At 38.4% G+C, this 14281-nt stretch overlaps 1 protein-coding gene across 10 annotated transcripts in view; it reads right to left on the bottom strand.

Moving 5' to 3' along the window:
* EYA1 (EYA transcriptional coactivator and phosphatase 1) overlaps window positions 1–14281 on the bottom strand; it is a 168874-nt gene that overhangs the window by 4732 nt on the left and 149861 nt on the right. For all 10 annotated transcript variants that reach the window (XM_055800635.1, XM_055800633.1, XM_055800630.1 and 7 more), the window contains 5 exons: window positions 7783–7841; window positions 7428–7588; window positions 7106–7220; window positions 6677–6798; window positions 4575–4675 (listed from right to left, as the gene is read on the bottom strand). In XM_055800635.1, the coding sequence (XP_055656610.1) occupies window positions 4575–4675; window positions 6677–6798; window positions 7106–7220; window positions 7428–7588; window positions 7783–7841 (558 nt within the window). The remainder of the gene's footprint in view (window positions 1–4574; window positions 4676–6676; window positions 6799–7105; window positions 7221–7427; window positions 7589–7782; window positions 7842–14281) is intronic.

Here is a 14281-nt window from a genome sequence, read left to right as displayed (position 1 = left end):
TGCGCACAGCCAAACGCAGCCAATTCAGATCTCTATCAGTCTGACCCTATGGCACAGCCTTCACAGCTAAGAGGTGGGCAAACAAATCTGACACACATCTATACGTATCTATATGTATATGTTTGCGTATGTATATACAGTCTCACACACATATGTGTACATATATATGCATGTGTGTTCATGGAGCATTTATGGTAATTTTCACCTTATCTAACAAATGATTGTGCAAAACTAAAACACTTAAAGTAACAACTTTACCATTCAAAACTGTATACATTATTCCTGTATTAACATGCCCCATGTATCCACAACTATTCAGCCCCATCAAAAGTGGCAACACACCCATGAGAAAGAAGCACAATTTTTCTTACCGAATGACTGGGCAAGAGCTTCTTTGTATATAGATATAGATAGATAGATAGATAGATACACTAAATATTGCCTTTAGAAAGCCATCCCTGCTGACACTTAGTACACCTCATGTACAACATGTGTCTTGTATTGTGAGCACACTGAAAAATGCTAATATCTCATTTGAATGGATGACAAATGCTAACCGCTAATAAATAGGTGGTGTAACTGGATGCATTAGAATCTAATGAAACTACAAGAAAGCTTTTCTTACTGCATATCGGAGGAATATGCTTCTAGCCTGGTAGTAAAAAAATGATTTTGTGTACTACTACAATATCTTCCAAGTAAGTATGAAGCTTTTGTCTTTTAAAAAACATGAATTGTTTTGTAGATGATACTTGCTAATAAACACATTTATAAACTTTTTAATGATATTTTGAAACGAAATTTGGTGGCAAAAGTTTGGGTTTGGTGTAAAAAAGCATGAAAACTGACATTACTAATTTAGTAAATCTAATATTATTATTAAATAACCTAAAATATTAAGGTATTTTATTTCTGAAATATTTTCATTATTTTTCAGCGCTTCGTAAAAGAACAAAACTTCAATTATTTTATTCAATCAAATAAAGCATTTCTATTAATACATGTGCAAAACACTGAAAACTGCAGACTATCCTTCTTCCTTGAATGAATACATATTTATACAAAAACCATACTCCTGAGATTTGTGACGGATTTGAATAGAAAACTCATCAGTTTCTGTCATCTTTCACAGTATTTTTGTTGTGTTCCTGCCAGATTTGCTAAGCAGTCGTCTTTACTTCCTACCCCAAACCTGACCAGCACAGTGTGACTGTGAGCTTAAAAGTAGCGGCATATTGGATACCCATTTATATTCTATTTATTGCTCCAAAAAGATTTATGATTTTTCCTCCCAATTTCCCTCTGAGGGAGCACAACCATTTTGGAGACACAGGGAGATGCCGATTTGCCCAGGCTCTCCCGAATCACCTGATGTAAAATCCAGCTCCTCACTGCAAAGAGCCTCCTCCTTTGTCTCCTCTCACAAATTAGAAATCCTTTGGAGAATTCTCTAAGTAGAAAAACTCCGGAGTTGGTTTTTTTCTGCCTTATGAATATTTCCCAACTGTGTCTCCGAAGGCAAAGGAAAAGATGAACTCACACAAAAGAAAACAAAATAAAACACAACTAAACAAAACGCCAAGACAAGGGCATCTCTGGTACAAAACCTCAGAAACTGCAAATCGCTGTGTCACTGCAGTGGCACTCACAAGCAGTGGCTCTGACCCACACAGCAGCCACACTGATGCCAGCAGCTGTCCCAAGCACCCTTGGTTCTCACACCCGCTTCTCTCTCCACTCCTCTCCCTCTTTTCCCAGGGACGCTGATCCCAAGGTAGAAACCTTGGCATAAACCCTGGCATTACAGCCAAGCTGGCTGGTTGCTGAACAGATCCAGAAGGGTACAATTATTCCTCAGTTTGCAATGCAAACATCCCGAGAATTTTAATTGTCTTATATAATACTTTGCTGGAAGTGACAGCTAAACAAAGGTGTTGATACCATGGCTTGTCCCGTGCTACATGAAACGTAAGAGCGTGTGGTTTCCTTAGTGTATTGTATTTATTTTAATCAATCAAAAGAGGCATTTTACGAAAAAACAGTCTGTTCTAAAAATGTTCCTCAAAAGAACAATGATATTTTAAATGGTATTAAAAAGCTTCTGTAACCGAATTTTTACAATAATGACAATAATAAAAGGATTCTAAATGTGACCTTTATTTTTCCTGTTGTTGTATTGACTCAGGATTTTCTGTGAATGAAGGACATAAATGAAAAATCTTGTTTCATGATGAAGCAATTGATAAACTGTTTTTAACAAACCTTAACTTTCTTACCTCCTAAGCTGGAAGTTCATCTGTTCTTACTAAACAAACACAGAATAAAACACCCTCTCAAATAAAATGGGTTTGAATTTATATGCTCACTTAAAAATACTCATTCTAGTTTACATGTAATCAATCAAATGCTATTTAAAAAAGGATGCACCGTTTATGTTCTAAGTAGTGTAAAGAAACTTACATATACTACGGGCTTCACCACAGGCCAAACCCCTTCAGCAAAGGGTTGTGCAAAGGGGTAACACAAAAGCCATCCCTGCCCTGAGGGTATCACAAAGAGCAATGTGCTGATGGGAAGGAAGGTAGGAAGGAACCAGCTAACAAGGTTCAGGGGATAAGCAAAGCAATGGGGTTGGTACATCATGGGGCAGTTATGCCACTTTGGATTGATGGGCTTTGGGTGTTTTTGTGGGGATAAATCTTCGCCTGTTTTGTTTTCACACTCTCCAGAGAAGGTCTAGGCTTTTAATGTTTTCTAATACAGCGATATCATTTATTCTTTAGACAGGGGATGCCTCTTTAAACTGAAGCACAGCATACACTAGGGTGCACTCTCATGTTCACTCCTCTTATTAACCCTAAAAACAACCTGAGGAACAGCAACCAAAAAGGCACCAACTGAGTTGGGAGCAGCTCCTCACACCACAAGGCACTGCGTGTGGTTCTTGCTCTTGCAGGATGTGAGGGCCAAAACTTAAGCAGCAAATCCTGCTTTCACAGGTGAAATAGTGGCTTCTTTTTTGGTGGAGTAAGCAGCAGAACAAGAATCACGAAAGGATTTTCCTTAATCAAATTATTAGTTCCTGCAGAGAGGCAGCGCTGCTGGTCTACTTATTGACTTCTCTGGCATTGCTGCAGCAGATAATTTAATCCAGAGTATCTAACAGGCTTTGAATCTGAAAATTCCTTCCACCGAGAAAGAATACACAGAAGTAACGGCACAAAGGAACTTTCTATACTGCTACTCCTCTTAGTGACTGGAAAGGCTTTTTCTTATGCTATTCTGAATCATGTTTCCTGTTGAAAAAAGCGTTGAATTAGATAATGTTACTGCAAGGACTACTCCTGCCATTATCATATACAACACTATTTCACTGAGCAACAGAAAAGGAACAAAGAGAAGAATTTTTTTTTCCCCAATCTTAAATGCAGCTTTTAAAATGTAATCATTTACAGCGGGAAAACATTTCTCCACAAAGATGAAAGGCATTTCTGAAGGAGAAAGGAGCAAACTGTTCCTGTCAGTCCGCCAAAGGGATATATGAAACTGAGACTCTGCGAAGTGCCAGGACGAGCCGGGAACCTACCCACAACGCTTCGGGGGCACAGAACCCAGATTTCATGAAGCAAAACAAGTCAGTGGTTGTTAAAATGCCATGTGGACTAATTAGTTTCACTGCTCCAATTTAGAAAGTTACAGTGGAAACAGATATAGAAGTACCACGGAGGGTTTCATGGTAAGAAAGCAGCTGTGTGAAAGCAATTTACCTGTAAAAGGAAGCAAGAACAGAAATGCCCATTTTCCTACTCTTTCTCCTATTGTTCAAATAGCCAACACTATGCCTCATTCCTCCAAGTGAACAGTCTGTATCTGGTGTACTTGGGTAGAATAGCAAGGCTAAGAATATTGCCTATTATTAGTCAGTGGGAATAATTGCTTTTTATGGAGCTTACTCCACACTGAGAAAAAAAAAAAAAGAAGTGAATTTTCCCCTTTTTCCCAGAGGAAAGCAAAAAATAATAAAGTCACAGTCAAACAGTATCCTCTGCTCAGTTAACTGAAGTTATGAATGCAGGACAAGTCACAAGCAGTTACCTGAACACAGAATTCAAATTATGGACGCATAAGAAAGCTGAAATCTATGTATACTTACTCCAGTCCTACATGCTATTTCAAGGTGTGACATATACGTATTTCATATAGTCAAATAGCACACTGCCTTTGATCAGTAAGAATCGCCATTTTTTGCTTATATACATAACATCCTATGTGGTATTTTAAGATGCCAATGAAAACAGAACTATTAGCTCTTGGCACAAAAGCTGGGGTCCATTTTCTGGCTCCTTTTTGAAATACATCAAGCATATACAGCTAGCTTAATGTGTCTTCTGGAGAACAGCAGGGCACATCATTATGTACACTTTTATGCAGCTTTCTACTAGATATGGTCAAAACAGATTTCATAAAGCAAAGATACAAAATCCAAACATCAATGCATGCTGTCCCATGTCGAAGAAAAGACAGTCTTGCTTCCAGACTCTTGAAATGAACCCACACTGAAAAAAGGCTATTACCTTTTTTGCACCTTGTTCTTCTTCAACACCATCCCCTATAACAACATACACTACTTTTCTTCCAAATCGTTGAATTATTCGCTCAAAACAACTTTCCTTTCCTGAAACAAAAAGATCAAACTATTCAGGATAGGTGTTGATGGGACGACATAAAATAAATCACTTTTTAGCCTGGATCACCCCAACGCTTTGAATATGTAATTAGACCTATTGGGAGAGAAGAGCCTCTTCTGCAGGATGACATATCAAGGCCGACTGCAGCTTTCCTCCCACCACAGCAGCTGATAGGCAACCTTAAAATCTGCTCCATGAGGTCCTTTAGCACACACGCCATGGTAGACACAGCATACTAGAGATCCGCAGTATCACCTTTCTTGTATCCTTCCTTAATCTGAGACAGGTTTCAGGGGGAAATTCCCTACCAGGAGAATTCTCTACCAGCTGTTTACAGCCAGTATCCTGAACTGAGCAAATTGATTGAATCTGAGTTGAAATTCTAGCTTTTTCTCCACAACCTGTGACAAGATTAATCACAGCTCCTGAAACAGTAGTATCCTGACTTAGAAGGTCACCCAGAAGATTTAGATTTAAATGCCTGTAATCCAATACATGGGCAAGGTCCTTGATCCTGCACTGGGATCCATTAATGTGGCTCATTACTTCACTGCACAGACCTAGGGAAATGATCCCAGTGCTCCAGTCCTACATGTAGGCACCGATACTGGGAAGCTTCCGGTACTGGTACTAGGAAGCCAGAAAGAAAGCAAATGCTTACAGTTGAGTTATCTCAGATGTCCCCGTTCTGAAAGACCACTTCAGTCTGGTCATGGTACATGCTTACCAGTGTCTCTACAGCAACCGATGGGAAAAATCATGTTTTTCAAAATAGTTATTTCAGCTACAGAATGGTACCAGCGTAAGAACAAGTAGGCTGGAAATTAAAAAAGGATTTCTAGCTAGCAGAGAAGCCAGACTACTCAATTACATCCTTTAACAGTAGCACCAGGCATTACAAACCTCCAACACCAACTAGGTTGAAATGGTGCTTGAAAATAATGAATCATGTCATGTTACAAAAAGTCATGATTTCTGTGGCAGTCAGTGACTGAATGCACCTTTCCAAAAAAACCCTCCTGTCCTGCATATATGAAGTCACAAGTAAATATTCATTAAAATGTTTTAATTAAAATGTGTATTTAAAGTATTATAATTCAAAGTTTTAATTTACTTTAAAGTTTTGACAGACAGTACCATAACATTTTTAGCCAAGAAACACTTTTAAGTCTTTTATGGTAATGCTTTCAAATTTATACATCTCTCAACCAAGTTTTTTTTTTTTTAAAAAAAACACAAACCCAAACAAAAATAACCCACCATTTTTTTCTTGGCCATTTGAGCTTCCTGTATTACATATACTTAAGAACACATGAAAAATATTTTCATGTAGCCCACAATTTTGAGGGAATCTGAGACATAACAGATATGTCATAATCACGTTAAAAACTATAAGCACCATTGCCATCTGGTCCTATGTACTTCTGCATACTCAGAATAACATCTTTTATATTGAACCAGAAAACAGAAATAAACATTTGCCCGGCTGAAGCTTATTACAGTCAGGATGAATGAACTTAAATAATTACATTCTGCAGCAAAACATTCTTGCTTCTGTTAACTTGTTTACCAAAATTTGCTCCAGAGCCCATGAAAACAAATGGAGCCAGGGCTTATCTTTACAGAATTTTTTCTGCTAATCTGGGCAGGCTTCAGCATTCTGTACTGACAGTCTACTAAAAAGCCTTCTCAATTGCTATAAAGCCTCAGTTATGAGAAATTATGACAAAAAAGCAATTATATTTCCTTCTAACGGAGGCTGCATCAGTGTTAACAGAGCTGTATTTAGTTTTCTGTGCTGGATCATGACAAGCATTTGAAAAGCACTTTTAGGATGCTTTAGCATGCGAAATGTTTCATGAGATCAGGTATTACTAATCTTCATACTCGCTACAGTGAATGCATGTAAGAAATAAATATAGGCTATAATATCTTTTTATTTAGAACTACAGCTTCAAAAGTATCACAACATTATAAAAATAGCTCACCTATTTTAGTTGCACTGTAAATATTCTCTATGGGAAATACAACCCCTAGTCCATACAACAAGACTTTTGCCAGAGCTGGAATTAGCTGAGTAGTTGTTACAAGAATGTTCACACAGTTTGTCCTGTGGGAGAGAAAACGTAAGTGTTCTTTTTTAACAAAGCAAAACAGAACAAAACAAAACAAAACAAAAGAAGGCAAACCTTATCCCTCCCACCAGAACGCCTCACTATTATTATTGCCAGTTACAAAGAAATTATTTTTTTCCACCTTACAGGACAGCAAGGCAGAGTGGCATGGTCAGATCAGATGAAGGAATGAGTAGCAGCTCCTCCAGGTTCAGCAGTTTGCCTACCAGACCAGGCGGCCCCTTCTAGATCATCGGCAGACATCCTAGAGTTTCCAAACTACCCCATACTCTTCGTACTCACCTCGAATGAATAAGGGTGAGTGCTTTCAGTGCAAGTGTCAACCAAGAATCTGTCAAAGCTTCAATTTCTGCTCTTAGTTGTAACCAAGCCTCCCTTTTTGCTGGACCAAGAAGACCTGTGGAGTAGATAAGGGCTTGTCTGCACGGAAACTGAGTAATGTTCTGTCATTTTCCTTTGCCTTCGTTAGCTCAGAGACAATCTTCCACACACTGAAAACTAAACAGCTCACTAAACACTACCATGTCAAAAACGGAAGAAACCAAAAGTTCTTTCCTTTTAATACTTCTAATCTATATTTGTTAGATAATCTAGAGTCACTTGCCTCCGACATTATTTTTGTAGGTATTATATATTTCTTTTACTCGTCTGTAGCGGAAAGCCAATTTTCGCATCCAGTCCACTCCTCCGCGCACCCCCGTCGCGAGGCATAAATTCGCACTGGTGGCGGCTGCGGGAAAGCCGTCTGTTCCAAAGTTATAGGTGCTAGTCAGAGATAAGAAAACCTCCAGATTAAGAAAAGCAACAGGCTACTTTCAACCAGCAGCTACTCACTTTGCTGTGCTGCAAAGTCTCAGACAGCTAAAAAGAGAGCGGGCTGCTCTAAGTGTTACAGCAGCTCATCGCTTTCCCGGGAAGGAACTTGCAAAGCAATTGTATCTTGTTCAGTTCTCTTGTACCTTAAATCTTGACCGTTGTCATCTGAAGACACGTCATCAATGTGAACCTGGTCACATTCCTAAAGCAAAAGAAAGACTTTATAATTTTCTTGATCTTACAAATCTGGAAAATAAAGCTATAAAAACCTATGAACAAGCTACTCATCAGAGGTATTTTTAATTGTGGAAATCAGTAGATGGCAGTCTTGTTAAAACAACTATTTTACCTACTCCTTGTGCTCATTTTTGAGAATAAAGGCACACCATCATTAGCTACTACTGTTAAATGGCTTTCCAAAAACACATTTTTGTGTTTAGAGAGGAAAGTGGTTAAAAACAATTAGCATATGTGTTCCATAAACGTTCTTGTAGCCTTTCAGGTACCTTAAAACATCATGCTGCTCAAAGCTGATTCAGTCAGTGCGTAAGTGTAACTGAAACCAGACATTTTGGTAAATGTAACATATTAGAAAAATTAAACCTGATGCTAACCGCCAATGAAATTATGACCTCTGATTGCTGTTGAGCCACACACCAACACAGCCTGAGGCCAGTGTTTCAGAGGAGCATAGATGAAAAATCTGTTCCTAGTTTGCCATTCATTTGAGAGTTGTGAGTTCCCTTCTCTCTCTTTGGTCTTAGTGCATGAAAGCAGCATGCCCAGATGAAGAAAATCCGAACAGAAATAGCCAAATCAAACCATTTTTCTTCAGTGACTTGTATGCAAAGTAACATAGCACATTCATAATTAGCTTTGTCCATCACTAAATTAAAAATTGTAATGCATATTGTTTATCCACCAAAAAAACATTAGAATATTGCTATTAACAATTTAACTTTTGGCAGGAAAACAAATAAACCTCTGGCACTGTAGATCAATCTCAATTCAATGCTTGAAACAATAACGGATTTCAAATATTTTAATAATTTCCTCTTCTCTCTCTTAATGTGAAGTCCTATAACAAATATGATCTATTTTATACATGAAAATACTGCAGTCCTTTATTTTTGTGTTACTGCTTTCCTCTGAACAAATTTTTCTCTCTCCATGGATTTGTGAGGAAGGGAGGGAAGACAGAAGTGGAAAGAAACTCAAACCAGCTGTTCCCTAACAGAATTAAAATCATGACCCTCAACCCTTTTTCTAAAACATCTATTTTCCAGCCAACCCTCTCCCAGCAAGCAGCAAGCTCCAAGGAGGAAAAGACTTTGACCCTGTAACCTTCTCCTCCTCTCCTGAGGTCAACAACCTCAGATAAGAAAAAAGCTGGAGAAGTCTATTTGGCCTCACATGATGGCTGTGGACTCTAGATTTTTTCAAACACAGGTCTACAAAAAATATCTCAGAAACCTTTCAAATGCTTTGAAGAACAAGGTGTGGTCTTTTGCACTTGTACATCATATACTTATTCTTACTGTAATATGTACTCTTTTGTATTTTATACATAGGTAGCTTGTGCTAGAGACAGAGGTAAGAGTGACAAGCAGCACAGGAAAGACAGCACTACATTTGCTCATACTTAACCACCATACAGTGAATTTCCTCCTCAGGCAGACAAAATGTATTAGATGTACAGTCACAGCTGAAACTACAAGTGTGAATGTCTGTTGCCAGGCTTATTGGCTAAAAAAAGCTGGAAGCTTCTTCAGGAAGTTATCAAATTTGCAAAAATAAAGGTTTTTGTTTAAAACTGCAAGTACCTGTCCATCCAAATGCCTACAAAGTTAACAATTCAAGTATGAGCCGAGTGTAAGCTAATGAAGGGACACCCTCCTCAATCCACCGTTTTCCCATTTTAGTTACTCTTCCATTGCTCAGTGACTTCACAAGCTCTCCATGGATAGAAAACTTAAATTTGAGTTCTCAATGCAGCAGTAAAAAATTATCAAGTCAATAGCCTCTTCCTCCAGCTTGGATACTATGAATGACAACTGGAACAAGTCATTGGAGAAGAAGATTCAAAATAGAAATTGGGGAAATGAAACTTTTTTTTTGTTTTTTTAGTAACCACAAAAGTAAAGGAAGGAGTAGAAGCTCATCTTCTTACAGGAGTGGCTGACAGAAGAAATAACTTAACAAACTTCTAGAATTAACTCTCTCAGACAGAAAATAGAGCAAGAAGGATGAGACCACTATATCTTAGATCCCACAGCTGGAGAGGACTTAAGGACTTGGAACTTTAACTTACAGTGCAAGGTCTTGGGATCATCACAAGCCCTGGGACATCACAGACATTCTCCCCTTCTGTCTAACTATCTGCTTTGTAGTTAGAAAGTGAGAACTGAAATGATACATTGGAAACAGAAATCATGGTATCGAGAGAAAGAGGGATTTTGGAGACAAAAACCCAGAAAAGAAATCAGAGGCTAAAAATCGGTGGGGTAAAGGTATAGAAACACTGTCAACAAAGCAAGCAAAGTGAAGAAAAGGTCACAAACATCACAAATCTCAGGTGAACGACTGAATATAATGGAAAGAGATAGTTTCCTTTTTTTGTCAGGAATAGAAGAAGAAAAAAGTCAAGTCAGGAGGGGAATGAAGCAAAATTAAAGCACAAGAGATACACGGTATAATTTGGAAAGGATTAAAGACCAATGTGATTGACACTACATTACAACTAAAGGAAAGGTCACAAACAGTGCACCACTGTTTTGTTCCTCTTGAGTGGCAGGGCACAGCTTTGAGGCTAAATGAGAGCTTTGGGTGCCAGGTATTTTTTCACACCTATGTAGCTGCCTTGGACTTTGGGCTAATAAGTGATGGATATTCAACCTCTGAACACGGGAAGTAAAAACGCTCATTTAGCAATTGCTCCTTTAGCAGTAAAGTCATTTAGGAATAAAGAAGCCAATTACATGCCCACCATTAATTGGCCTGAGCCAACCTTCCTTCAGACCACCTTGCATTTTGTTTTCACCTGCTTGCTTTGTGTGGAGCTTTTTGTTCATGAGCAAAGACCACCTGAGACATGGGTCAGTCCCCTGATTATTGTAAGCAAGCATCCACACATTCAACATCTTAAAATAGCAGTTAACACAATATGCACCACAACCAGGGATATGCTAAAATGAAGTTTGACACTGACCAACAAAGTATGCACCTCCAGCCAGTACGTTTTTGCAAAGATACATTATAATAAAAATACAAAGACTCATAAAATCCTCAAGTACTTCCCAAAAAAGCTTCTGTGATAGGAGCCAACTTAGAGCTAAACAGCCATTCAGAAAAAAGACCCAAAATAATTGTTTTGTTTGCAGGCTTACCATTTCAAATGTGCACAGATACATTTGACAGATCTGTAAAATTTTCCTAGGAAATACAGTACTAGTATTCTTCCCTTAATTTCACTGGCAAAATGCTAGCTGAAATTAATATTGAAAGTCCCTGTAGAAACACTATAAATACATGTTATTTATGCAGATGTATTTTATTATGATAGAATCAGTTCAGCAGTCAGCTCCAAAGCAGAATATTAACATTTTTGGATTCTCTTTTAAAATAGGCTAAATTGGCAAGTAAGGAGCAAAATATCCTGTGTCTGATGCATAAAGATTATGCAGCTAGCTGTGTTTTGCTCCTAAAGGTGTTGACCTTGCAACTTTAGTGTATCCAGTTTGAAATCTTCACGAGGGACTACAAGTGATGACATGTTTGCACTGAAGGTTTGCATTTCAGTCAGACAGGCTGAGATGCAGCTCTGCACTTTGGGATCAATCCCTAGAAAGCAAAATGCACTTGGTATAGTTCAGGGATAATTCTTTCAGAAGGGCAAAGCATCTTTAGACGTCTAAACCCTATTGTCAAACAGGTTGACATGAATTGCACTGATTTTAATGAAACCATTGCCGAAGTGCTTGATTTTTATTTGAAAATGAAAGTTGAGCTACTAAAACATAAAGAAATTTTAAAAGACCTTATTCATGGTGCCACACACACATCCTGTGTATGAGGGGCAGACACAGGATCAGACAGGTATTCACAAAGGGTAGTTTAGTCTAGGGAAGCAATGCTGCTCTGTTTCAGACCTCTGCTGCAGATGTCTTGCAGCCGTGGCCAGAAATTATAGGGCAAGTTGGTCAGAAACCTGGATCAGTTGTTTTTTCTTGGTTGGTTTTCTGTGCAGTCAGCATAGTACCTTGATGGCTGCCGTGGGAAATGGCAGAAGAGTGGGGCTGGGTGGTGGCATGGGGACTGGTACTGCTGGCAGCAGCCTGGCAGCAGCTCAAGGTAGCACCCCCTGAGCTATGTCAAGTAAGTGCTACCTGGAAGCTGGACAGGTTTGTTCAAAAGGCTTCATGGAGAATTACATTTTAAGAAAGCACTCAATTAATCTTCTGCAAAGGGAAAGAGAAAGTCTTTTCAATTCACGAATAACAGCATGAAAGACAGCAAGCTGTGAAGTGTAGGAGGATTTAAAAGCAAAAGCTATTGTCAAGGGAGAGAAAGGAGACAACTCCTGTGTACCTTTGAAGTGCAAGTTTGGATGAGGGAGGACACTAGATAGGTGATACAAAGCATTAATAACATGTTCAAAGCATGCTCAAAGGTACTGTTAATGGTGATACTGGGGGTTGTCTGTGGACTTACCAATTAGCTTAAGGGAAAATGAGTGTCAGCATGTGTAACACAGCAAAACTACCTCCAGTAAAGTTACTTGTCCATGCTGTCTTTTGCTGTTCTCTTGCACAGCTGGCTGGCATGGATCCATGTGTTTGTGTCCTTTCAGTTGTGATCTTTCAGTGCCACAACTGGTAGCTTAGCTTGAAACAAACCTTGGGCAGCAGCTCAATTAAACCAACAGACATTGCACAGAGTAACTGAGATTTGTTTCTATATTCCCTTCTATCAGATCCGCTTTGGGGCTGGAAGCATCAGCAGATACGTGCTTGCAGGAGCTCCTTAAAACTGCTGCAATCATTTGGTAAGTGAAAATATGTCTCCAGTGAAATACAGTAAGCCAAAGAAAAACAACAATCAAAAATGAATGACTAGATGACTCTAGCCTAAGACCTGTACATGGAAAGCTTGTGTCTTCTCCCTCCTCCATTCCCAAAGCATTTGCTAACTCCTTCCTCTTAACTTTTCCTCCTTCTCTTTTCTGCTTTTGTATGACTAGCCAAAAACTCTCAGAGATGCTCCACAGTCATCATTCACAGCTCTTAAAATGCCTGGACCTATGCAGTCTTCTGGAATCATTCCTTTAAACTAATTTAGGATCTTTATAAAAATTCATATGCAAAGCATTAAGTTATAGTAGAAATGTTCTGCAAATATTTATATTACTTTGCTCCTTCACTACCACCCGTCAAGTTCTGCAATTCTGCCATAATTATGTAAAATATGCCTCAGTACTCGATTTACTGTAGGAAAATTAACAATAATAATAATAAAAAAAAGAGATTAAGGCTGTTACAAGAATTCCTCTTATCTGTGCCAGTACTACATACCAAGTGCCAAATGGAGTGACGTTATGGCTAGCATGCTGATCCTCTACATTTCTGTGTTACAAAACTAACAAAAATAAATCTAATAATTCTGCTGTCTTTGAATAAATGCTGAATGTAAGATAACTCTGGACAAGTTTGCACATTATGAAAAGGAATAACATGAATAATATCATGAACATAACCTCAGCGGATGCAAAGTGTTACAGCCCAAAATCTGCTGATTATAGCTAAAATACATTTCCACATTTGGTTAATCTTAATTTACCATGAGAAAACTAACACCACGCTGTCAACTAATTGTTTCAATGCCTTAGTCTGCAAAGTCAAACAAGGGAGGGAAAAAACCCCCAATCAACAACCACCCTTCAGAACAAGCTATTTTCATTTTGCCTTTACATCAGTGTGCCCATTGAGACAGCCTGGAAGCTGGCCAACTGGCAGGAAATGATTGCTGGGATTCTCTGTTCCTCTCATATCTGTCATTACGCAATTATATCCACTGCTTCATTTTCCCTACTGAACAGTAGAAAAATTTGGTCATGTACATGTGAGAACAGATCTGGCATAACAAGTTAAAGCTGCAATCATTTATAAATGTGATGTATCTGAAAAAAAACATAATTAAAAACCAAAAATTCCTCAAGCATACACTGCTGTTTTTAATGCAGCTTTTTATGACAGCAGTACCTCTGTCTATGTCTTTTCCAGAAATAAGATATATATACCCTTTAAGATACCCGTTCAGATTATTATCTGCTCCACAAATAACTCATCACTTCTGTAAGCCATCCATGCTTCTTCAAGAAACATGGGCTTACTGATTGTCAGAGAATGCTTTTGCAAGCAGTAATTGCATATTCCAAAGTTAGTTTGTGAATGACCATTTTTAATTACCCATCTGTTGGTTTCTACACCTTTTTTACTTACAGTTGTGATTACCTTCCTGCAAAATAAAAAGCTGATTGCTTCCACTGCCTCTCTTCTAATTTTAGAAAAATAACATGCAAAGATCCCAACATTATTTAAGAGCAGTCATTAAACTTGACAAGTAGATCTCTGTTTTTCACTTGAC

Source organism: Falco peregrinus, chromosome 3, assembly GCF_023634155.1.
Source record: "Falco peregrinus isolate bFalPer1 chromosome 3, bFalPer1.pri, whole genome shotgun sequence".
Lineage (NCBI taxonomy): Eukaryota > Metazoa > Chordata > Aves > Falconiformes > Falconidae > Falco > Falco peregrinus.
The sequence above is the reverse complement of the archived record's forward strand: the minus strand, read 5'-3'. Positions and strand labels throughout refer to the sequence as shown.